A 12,500-nucleotide genomic window follows, 5' to 3' on the forward strand; every position below is an offset into this window, starting at 1 on the left:
ACTTTGAGATATCAGCTGATGTAAGAAGGGCTATATAAATACATTTGATTTGATTTGATTTGATCAATAACCTGATTTATCTCTTCAAAGTAAGAGGTGATCAATAACCAGTTATATCTCTTCAAAAGTAAGAGATGATTAATAACCTGATTTATCTCTTCAAAGTAAGTGGTGATCAATAACCTGATTTATCTCTTCAAAGTAAGAGATTATTAAAAACCTGATTTATCTCTTCAAAGTAAGAGGTGATCAATAGTGGTCCAGTGTCTAAGATGCTGCTGTTTTATGGTCTATACTTTTTGAATGTATTCCTTGATTCAACCAATCAGATGTTGTCCAGGCCACCCAACTTGCAAAGTGTAGCATACAGTTTGTGCAAAGTGCTGTAAAATACCCTCCAATCAGCTGTAAAATACCGTCTTAACAGCTGTAAAATACCCTCCAATCAGCTGTAAAATACCCTCCAACCAGCTGTAAAATACCGTCTTAACAGCTGTAAAATACCGTCTTAACAGCTGTAAAATACCCTCCAACCAGCTGTAAAATACCCTCCAATCAGCTGTAAAATACCCTCCAACCAGCTGTAAAATACCGTCTTAACAGCTGTAAAATACCGTCTTAACAGCTGTAAAATACCCTCCAACCAGCTGTAAAATACCTTCCAACCAGCTGTAAAATACCCTCCAACCAGCTGTAAAATACCCTCCAACCAGCTGTAAAATACCCTCCAACCAGCTGTAAAATACCCTCCAACCAGCTGTAAAATACCCTCCAACCAGCTGTAAAATACCCTCCAACCAGCTGTAAAATACCCTCCAACCAGCTGTAAAATACCCTCCAACCAGCTGTAAAATACCCTCCAACCAGCTGTAATACCCTCCAACCAGCTGTAAAATACCCTCCAACCAGCTGTAAAATACCCTCCAACCAGCTGTAAAATACCTTCCAACCAGCTGTAAAATACCCTCCAACCAGCTGTAAAATACCCTCCAACCAGCTGTAAAATACCTTCCAACCAGCTGTAAAATACCCTCCAACCAGCTGTAAAATACCCTCCAACCAGCTGTAAAATACCCTCCAACCAGCTGTAAAATACCCTCCAACCAGCTGTAAAATACCCTCCAACCAGCTGTAAAATACCCTCCAACCAGCTGTAAAATACCCTCCAACCAGCTGTAAAATACCCTCCAACCAGCTGTAAAATACCCTCCAACCAGCTGTAAAATACCCTCCAACCAGCTGTAAAATACCCTCCAACCAGCTGTAAAATACCCTCCAACCAGCTGTAAAATACCCTCCAACCAGCTGTAAAATACCCTCCAACCAGCTGTAATACCCTCCAACCAGCTGTAAAATACCCTCCAACCAGCTGTAAAATACCCTCTAATAAGGTTATATCTTGTTATATGAAATACTAAAGCTATCGACCTATCCCCAGGTGTGGGACGGTCGTTTCTCCAGCACAGTGTTAGTAACCATCCTGGTCCGTGAAGCGATGGACAGCGGCCTCCTCTTCTCCCTCCCCATCTACTCCTCCTCCGTCGCCGAGAACGATGGCAACATCTCCATAGTGACCGTGGTGAACGCAGTGGGGCACCGGCTTAACGAGCCGCTGAAGTACACGCTGCTGAATGCCGGCGGTCGTTTCACGGTGCGCCCGACCTCCGGGGTGGTCCTGACCATGGGAATACCGTTTGACCGCGAGGAGCAGGACAGCTATGAACTGGTGGTCGAAGCCAGCAGAGTGTACGACCGACTGAGGGTTGCTAGAGTTACTGTCAAGGTTCAGGTGGGTACAGGGTGTGTGGCAGACAGACGGACGGACGGACGGACGGACGGACGGACGGACGGACGGACGGACGGACGGACGGACGGACAGACAGACAGACAGACAGACAGACAGACAGACATTATTATTAGAGACCAACCGTTGGAGTTTGTCTCCCCCTATAGGTGGAGGATGTGAATGACAATGCTCCGGAGTTTGTTGACCTGCCGTACTACGCTGCTGTCCAGGTAGGGTGTGTGTGTGTGTGTGTGTGTGTGTGTGTGTGTGTGTGTGTGTGTGTGTGTGTGTGTGTGTGGTGTGTGTGCTGTGTGTGTGTGTGTGTGTTGACCAGGTGGAGTCAGACCCAGGCTCCGTGGTGTACAGGGTCTCAGCTGTGTGTGTGTGTGTGTGTGTTGACCAGGTGGAGTCAGACCCAGGCTCCGTGGTGTACAGGGTCTCAGCTGTGTGTGTGTGTGTGTTGACCAGGTGGAGTCAGACCCAGGCTCCGTGGTGTACAGGGTCTCAGCTGTGTGTGTGTGTGTGTGTTGACCAGGTGGAGTCAGACCCAGGCTCCGTGGTGTACAGGGTCTCAGCTGTGTGTGTGTGTGTGTTGACCAGGTGGAGTCAGACCCAGGCTCCGTGGTGTACAGGGTCTCAGCTGTGTGTGTGTGTGTGTGACCAGGTGTCAGACCCAGGCTGTGTGTACAGGGTCTCAGTGTGTGTGTGTGTGTGTGTGTGTGTGTGTGTGTGTGTGTGTGTCTGTGTGTGTGTGTGTGTGTGTGTGTGTGTGTGTGTGTGTGTGTGTGTGTGTGTGTGTGTGTGTGTTGACCAGGTGGAGTCAGACCCAGGATCCGTGGTGTACAGGGTCTCAGCTGTGTGTGTGTGTGTGTGTGTGTGTGTGTGTGTGTGTGTGTGTGTGTGTGTGTGTGTGTTGACCAGGTGGAGTCAGACCCAGGCTCCGTGGTGTACAGGGTCTCAGCTGTGTGTGTGTGTGTGTGACCAGGTGGTGTGACCCAGGTCCGTGGTGTGGGTGTCAGTGTGTGTGTGTGTGTGTGTGTGTGTGTGGTGTGTGTGTGACCCAGGTGTGTGTGTGGGTCTCAGTGTGTGTGTGTGTGTGTTGACCAGGTGGAGTCAGACCCAGGCTCCGTGGTGTACAGGGTCTCAGCTGTGTGTGTGTGTGTTGGCCAGGTGGAGTCAGACCCAGGCTCCGTGGTGTACAGGGTCTCAGCAGGTGGAGTCAGACCCAGGCTGTGTGTACAGGGTCTCAGCTGTGTGTGTGTGTGTGTGTTGACCAGGTGGAGTCAGACCCAGGCTCCGTGGTGTACAGGGTCTCAGCATCAGACAGAGACTCTGGGCTCAACGGTGATGTCATTTACACGCTGAAAGAGGAGCACAGGAACTTCCAGGTGGAGAAATATATCATATATACATATAATAGCATATAATATATTGTTTTCTCACTGTTAGCGATGGGGATTTTTAAAGAATGTCTGTGAGTCCTTTCAAGATCGATGTTCATATTTTTTGTTTACTTGAGTGCTCAAGTAGTAGCAAGTTTACCTTTGTTCCAGTTACCAGTTGGTCTGATACAAATTCATCTGGATTTTCACTGGATTTGACCCCTAACAATAGACGCGGGTAAATGTCTAGTAATATACTAGAAAAACATTACATTCTCGAGTCCCACACCTAGTTCCTGCCAGTATACCGTAGCGGTCAAAAGTTTAGACACACCGACTCATTCAAAGGTTTTCTTAATTTTTTAAAACTTATATCTACATTGTGGAATAATAGTGAAGACATCAAAACTATGAAATAACACATATGGAATCAGGTAGTAACCAAAAAAAGTGTTAAACAAATCTAAAATATATTTTAGATTTTAGATTTTTCAAAGTAGCCACCCTTTGCCTTGATGACAGCTTTGCACACTCTTGGCATTCTATCAACCAGCTTAACCTGGAATGATTTTCCAACAGTCTTGAGTTCCCGCATATGCTGAGCACTTGTTGGCTCAAATTTGGTTACTACATAGTTTTGATGTCTTCACTATTATTCCACAATGTCGAAAATAGTAAAAATGAAGTAAAACCCAAACTTTTGTATGGTACCGTATGTATTTTAGACAGGAGGACACTGTGTGAGATCAGCCACAGATTTATCACAGCTTACTGTGTAAAGAGAAAATGAATTTTCTCTTCTCCTCTCCAGGTGGACCCTCTAAGGGGTGAACTGATCCTCAAGCGCTCCCTCGAAGCCGACCTGTCCAACGCTGAATACAAACTCACCATCGTAGCTCAAGATGGCGGCTCCCCTTCCCTGTCCAGTGAGGTGGAGCTACCGGTCACCATCATGAATAAGGCCATGCCGGTGTTTGACAAGCCCTTCTATGGCATCACAGTGAGGGAGGATGTCCCCGTGTCCACCCCGGTCCTGTATATCAACGCTACCAGCCCCCAGGGACAGAGTGTTATATACACTGTCATGGAGGGAGACCCTTCACTACAGGTTGGAGTTATACACACACACACACACACACACAGACACAGACACAGACACACACACACACACACACACACACACACACACACACACACACACACACACACACACACACACACACACACACACACACACACACACACACACACACACACACACAGAAACACACACACAGACACACACACACACACAGAAAGACACACACAGTTCTATAGCACTATACCAGTTTAACAATTGAGTCACACTGAATATCCTATTTTACCTAACTCCTAAACCTAACTCCTAAACCTAACTCCTAAACCTAACTCCTAAACCTAACTCCTAAACCTTACTCCTAAACCTAACTCCTAAACCTAAACTCTAACTCCAAAACCTAACTCGTCCGTCAGTCCTCAGCAGGCCAGGCTCCGTCCCTAACAAATCAAATCAAATGTATTTATAAAGCTCTTCTTACATCAGCTGATATCTCAAAGTGCTGTACAGAAACCCAGCCTAAAACCCCAAACAGCAAGCAATGCAGGTGTAGAAGCACGGTGGCTAGGAAAAACTCCCTAGAAAGGCCAAAACCTAGGAAGAAACCTAGAGAGGAACCAGGCTATGTGGGGTGGCCAGTCCTCTTCTGGCTGTGCCGGGTGGAGATTATAATAGAACATGGCCAAGCTGTTCAAATGTTCATAGATGACCAACAGGGTCAAATAATAATCATAGTAGTTGTCGAGGGTGCAACAAGTCAGCACCTCAGGAGTAAATGTCAGTTGGCTTTTCATAGCCGATCATTAAAGAGTATCTCTACCGCTCCTGCTGTCTCTAGAGAGTTGAAAACAGCAGGTCTGGGACAGGTAGCAATAGAGAATTATCCTAGCCCCCAAACTGACCCTAGCCCCCCGACACATAAACTATTGCAGCATAAATACTGGAGGCTGAGACAGGAGGGGTCAGGAGACACTGTGGCCCCATCCGACAATACCCCCGGACAGGGCCAAACAGGAAGGATATTCAACCCTCTCAAGTGACTCAACCTAGTGACGGAATGGAAGAGCACCAGTAAGCCAGTGACTCAGCCCCTGTAATAGGGTTAGAGGCAGAGAATCCCAGTGGAAAGAGGGGAAGCGGCCAGGCAGAGACAGCAAGGGCGGTTCGTTGCTCCAGAGCCTTTCCGTTCACCTTCACCTACTCCTGGCCCAGACTACACTCAACCATATGACCCACTGAAGAGATGAGTCTTCAGTAAAGACTTAAAGGTTGAGACCGAGTTTGCGTCTCTGACATTAGGAGGCCTGCATATTATGACCGTAGTGTACGTGTAGGTATGTACGGCAGGACCAAATCAGAGAGATAGGTAGGAGCAAGCCCATGTAATGCTTTTTAGGTTAGCAGTAAAACCTTGAAATCAGCCCCTGCCTTAAAAGGAAGCCAGTGTAGGGAGGCTAGCACTGGAGTAATATGATCAAGCTGTTTGGTTCTAGTCAGGATTCTACCAGCCGTATTAGCACTAAATTAAGTTTATTTAGTGCTTTATCCGGTAGCCGGAAAGTAGAGCATTGCAGTAGTCTAACCAAGAAGTAACAAAAGCATAGATTACTTTTTCTGCATCATTTTTGGACCGAAAATTTCAGATTTTTGCAATGTTACGTAGATGGAAAAAAGCTGTCCTTGAAACAGTCTTGATATGTTCGTCAAAAGAGAGATCAGGGTCCAGAGTAACGCCGAGGTCCTTCACAGTTTTATTTGAGACGACTGTACAACCATCAAGATTAATTGTCTGATTCAACAGAAGATCTCTTTGTTTCTTGGGATCTAGAACAAGCATCTCTGTTTTGTCCGAGTTTAAAAGTAGAACGTTTGCAGCCGTCCACTTCCTTATGTCTGAAACACAGGCTTCCAGCGAGGGCAATTTTGGGGCTTCACCATGTTTCATTGAAATGTACAGCTGTGTGCCATCCGCATAGCAGTGAAAGTTAGTTTCTTATGACAAATGTTTTTAGGGATGCGACTGCATCTAGGGTATTGTGCAAGGTCAAATGTAGTTCCTCAGTTAGGTGGTTAACTGATTATTGTCCTCTAACGTCCTTGGTTAGGCAGAGGGAGTCTGGAAGGGCATCAAGGAATCTTTGGGTTGTCTGAGAATTTATAGCACGACTTTTGATGATCCTTGGTTGGGGTCTGAACAGATTTTTTGTTTTTGCGATTGCAAACGTAAACAAATGGTGGTCAACTAGTCCAGGATTATGAGGAAAAACATGAAGATCCACAATATTTATTAGGTCCAGCATATGACTGTGGCAGTGAGTAGGTCCGGAGACATGTTGGACAAAACCCACTGAGTCGATGATGGCTCTGAAAGCCTTTTGGAGTGGGTCTGTGTACTTTTCCATGTGAATATTAAAGTCACTCAAAATGAGAATATTATCTGCTATGACTATAATGTCCGATAGGAATTCAGAGAACTCAGTGAGGAATGCTGTATATGGCCCAGGAGGTCTGTAAACAGTAGCTATAAAAAGTGATTGAGTAGGCTGCATAAAGTTCATGACTAGAGGCTGAAAAGATGAAAACGTCAAGGTTGTTTTGTAAATTGAAATTTGCTATTGTAAATGTTAGCAACACCTCTGCCTTTGCGGGATGCACAGGGGATATGGTCACTAGTGTAACCAGGAGGTGAGGCCTCATTTACACAGTAAATTCATCAGGTTTAAGCCATGTTTCAGTCAGGCCAATCACATCAGATTATGATCAGTAGTTAGTTCATTGACTATAACTGCCTTGGAAGTAATGGATCTAACATTAAGTAACCTATTTTGAGATGTGAGATATCACGATCTCTTTCAATAATGGCAGGAATGGAGGAGGTCTTTATTCCAGTGAGATTGCTAAGGCAAACACTGCCATGTTTAGTTTTGCCCAACCTAGATCGAGGCACAGACATGGTCTCAATGGGGATAGCTGAGCTGACTACACTGACTGTGCTAGTGGCAGACTCCACTCAGCTGGCAGGCTGGCTAACAGCCTGCTGCCTGGCCTGCACTCTATGTCATTGTGGAGCTAGAGGAGTTAGAGCCCTGTCTATGTTGGTAGATAAGATGAGAGCACCCCTCCAGCTAGTATGGAGTCCGTCACTCCTCAGCAGGCCAGGCTCGGTCCTGTTTATGGGTGAGTTTCAGAAAGAGGGCCAATTATTTACAAATTCTATCTTTTGGGAAGGTCAGAAAACAGTTTTCAACCAACGATTGAGTTGTGAGACTCTGCTGTAGATCTCATCACTCCCCTAACTGGGAGGGAGCCAGAGACAATTACTCGATACAGACATCTTTCTAGCTGATTTACACGCAGAAGCTATGTTGCGCTTGGTGACCTCTGACTGTTTCATCCTAACATCGTTGGTGCCGACGTGGATAACAATATCTCTATGCTCTCTTCACTCGCCAGTTTTAGCTTTAACCAGCATAATCTTCAGATTAGCCTTAACGTCGGTAGCCCTGCCCCCTGGTAAACAGTGTATGATCGCTGGATGATTTTTTAAAAGTCTAATACTGCTGGTAATGGAGTCACCAATGACGAGGGTTTTCAATTTGTCAGAGCTAATGGTGGGAGGCTACGGCGTCTCAGACCCCGTAATGGGAGGAGGAGAGACCAGAGAAGGCTCGGCCAGAGAAGGCTCGGAGACCAGAGAAGGCTCGGTGAGCGACACCGGTTGAGCATTCCTACAGCATTTCACTCCAGAAACCATGAGAAAGTGGTCTGTCTGCGGGGACCGTGCGGGGATTTATACTAACGTTACTATCTGTACTTACTGGTGGCACAGACGCTATTTCATCCTTTTCTACACTCAAATTACCCTTGCCTAACGATACGTCTGAAGCTGAGTTTGCAGCACAGCTATCCTCGCCGTAAGTACAGCGACTGCAATTAGAAGGCATCATGTTAATGTTACTACTTAGCTTCGGCTGGTGGAGGTCCTGACGAACCGTGTCCAGATAAAGGGTCCGGAGTGAAAAAGTTTAATGAGAAAAAGTTGAGTGAGGGAAAAACTACAAATATAAACGGTGATTAAAACGCACAGCAGCACGTAAACAAGTCTGTAAGTAGTGTCTGGATTCAATACCAAACAATACAATACCATACCATACCATACCATACAATACCATACCATACCATACCATACAATACAATACAATACCATACAATACCATACCATACCATACCATACCATACCATACCATACCATACCATACAATACAATACCATACAATACCATACCATACCATACCATACAATACCATACCATACAATACCATACCATACAATACCATACCATACCATACCATACCATACAATACCATACCATACAATACCATACCATACCATACCATACCATACAATACAATACCATACCATACCATACAATACAATACCATACCATACAATACCATACCATACAATACAATACCAATACCATACAATACCATACCATACCATACAATACCATACCATACCATACCATACAATACCATACCATACCATACCATACAATACCATACCATACAATACCATACCATACAATACAATACCATACCATACAATACCATACCATACAATACAATACAATACCATACCATACAATACAATACCATACCATACCATACAATACAATACAATACCATACCATACAATACCATACAATACCATACCATACCATACAATACCATACAATACAATACAATACCATACCATACCATACAATACCATACCATACAATACCATACAATACAATACCATACCATACCATACCATAATACCATACAATACAATACCATACCATACCATACCAATACCATACAATACAATACCATACCATACCATACCATACCATACCATACAATACAATACCATACAATACCATACAATACAATACCATACCATACAATACCATACCATACAATACCATACAATACCATACCATACAATACATACCATACCATACCATACAATACAATACCATACCATACCATACAATACCATACCATACAATACCATACCATACCATACCATACAATACAATACCATACCATACCATACAATACAATACAATACCATACCATACCATACCATACCATACCATACAATACCATACCATACAATACCATACCATACCATACAATACCATACAATACCATACAATACAATACCATACAATACAATACAATACAATACCATACAATACCATACAATACAATACAATACAATACCATACAATACCATACAATACAATACCATACAATACCATACAATACAATACATACAATACCATACAATACAATACAATACCATACAATACCATACATACAATACCATACCATACAATACAATACCATACCATACCATACCATACCATACAATACAATACCATACCATAATACAATACAATACCATACAATACAATACAATACCATACCATACCATACCATACCATACCATACCATACAATACCATACCATACAATACAATACCATACAATACCATACCATACAATACAATACCATACCATACAATACCATACCATACCATACAATACCATACCATACCATACCATACCATACAATACCATACCATACCATACCATACCATACAATACAATACCATACCATACAATACCATACAATACCATACAATACCATACCATACCATACCATACCATACCATACAATACCATACCATACAATACCATACCATACAATACCATACCATACCATACAATACACCATACAATACCATACAATACAATACCATACCATACAATACAATACCATACCATACCATACCATACCATACAATACCATACAATACCATACCATACAATACCATACCATACCATACAATACCATACAATACAATACCATACAATACCATACATACAATACCATACCATACAATACAATACCATACCATACAATAATACAATACCATACCATACAATACCATACCATACTATACTATACCATACCATACCATACCATACAATAATACAATACCATACCATACCATACAATACCATACCATACAATACCATACCATACAATACCATACCATACCATACAATACCATACCATACCATACCATACCATACAATACCATACCATACCATACAATACCATACCATACCATACAATACAATACAATACCATACCATAATACCATACAATACCATACAATACCATACCATACCATACCATACCATACAATAATACCATACCATACAATACCATACCATACCATACAATACCATACCATACCATACCATACAATACCATACCATACCATACCATACCATACAATACCATACCATACCATACAATACAATACAATACCATACCATACCATACAATACAATACCATACCATACCATACAATACCATACCATACAATACCATACCATACCATACCATACAATACCATACAATACAATACCATACCATACCATACCATACCATACAATACAATACCATACCATACCATACAATACCATACCATACCATACCATACCATACAATACAATACAATACCATACAATACCATACCATACCATACAATACCATACCATACCATACCATACCATACAATACCATACCATACAATACCATACCATATACCATACCATACCATACAATACCATACAATACCATACCATACCATACAATACCATACCATACCATACAATACAATACAATACCATACCATACAATACAATACCATACCATACCATACAATACCATACCATACAATACCATACCATACCATACAATACAATACCATACAATACCATACAATACCATACAATACCATACCATACCATACCATACAATACCATACCATACCAATACAATACAATACCATACAATACAATACCATACAATACAATACATACCATACCATACCATACAATACCATACCATACCATACAATACAATACCATACAATACAATACCATACAATACCATACAATACCATACCATACAATACATACAATACAATACAATACAATACAATACCATACCATACAATACCATACAATACAATACCATACAATACCATACCATACAATACAATACCATACAATACCATACAATACAATACCATACAATACAATACCATACCATACAATACCATACAATACAATACCATACAATACCATACAATACAATACCATACAATACAATACAATACCATACAATACAATACCATACAATACCATACAATACCATACCATACAATACCATACCATACCATACAATACCATACAATACAATACCATACCATACCATACAATACCATACCATACCATACAATACCATACAATACAATACAATACCATACCATACCATACAATACCATACCATACAATACCATACAATACAATACAATACCATACAATACCATACCATACAATACAATACAATACCATACAATACAATACCATACCATACATACAATACCATACCATACCATACAATACCATACAATACCATACAATACCATACAATACCATACAATACCATACAATACAATACAATACAATACCATACAATACAATACAATACCATACCATACCATACAATACCATACAATACCATACAATACAATACCATACCATACAATACCATACAATACCATACCATACCATACCATACAATACCATACAATACAATACCATACCATACAATACCATACAATACCATACCATACCATACAATACCAATACAATACCATATATACCATACCATACCAATACAATACCAATACAATACCATACAATACAATACAATACAATACCATACCATACCATACCATACAATACAATACAATACCATACCATACCATACAATACCATACAATACAATACCATACAATACCATACCATACAATACCATACCAATACCATACAATACCATACCATACCATACCATACAATACAATACCATACAATACCATACAATACAATACAATACAATACCATACAATACCATACCATACCATACCATACCATACAATACATACCATACAATACCATACAATACCATACAATACAATACAATACCATACCATACCATACAATACAATACCATAATACAATACCATACCATACCAATACAATACCATACAATACAATACAAAACAATACCATACCATACCATACAATACCATACCATACAATACCATACCATACCATACCATA

At 41.3% G+C, this 12,500-nt stretch overlaps 1 protein-coding gene across 1 annotated transcript in view; it reads left to right on the top strand.

The window, feature by feature from the left end:
* LOC118382827 (protocadherin Fat 3-like) overlaps positions 1 to 12,500 on the top strand; it is a 62,269-nt gene that overhangs the window by 12,399 nt on the left and 37,370 nt on the right. The window contains exons 6-9 of the mRNA XM_052505042.1: positions 1,439 to 1,789; positions 1,954 to 2,016; positions 3,064 to 3,174; positions 3,980 to 4,276. Coding sequence (XP_052361002.1) covers positions 1,439 to 1,789; positions 1,954 to 2,016; positions 3,064 to 3,174; positions 3,980 to 4,276 — 822 coding nt within the window. The remainder of the gene's footprint in view (positions 1 to 1,438; positions 1,790 to 1,953; positions 2,017 to 3,063; positions 3,175 to 3,979; positions 4,277 to 12,500) is intronic.

This window comes from Oncorhynchus keta, unplaced genomic scaffold (genome assembly GCF_023373465.1).
Source record: "Oncorhynchus keta strain PuntledgeMale-10-30-2019 unplaced genomic scaffold, Oket_V2 Un_contig_2206_pilon_pilon, whole genome shotgun sequence".
In the NCBI taxonomy this organism is placed as follows: domain Eukaryota; kingdom Metazoa; phylum Chordata; class Actinopteri; order Salmoniformes; family Salmonidae; genus Oncorhynchus; species Oncorhynchus keta.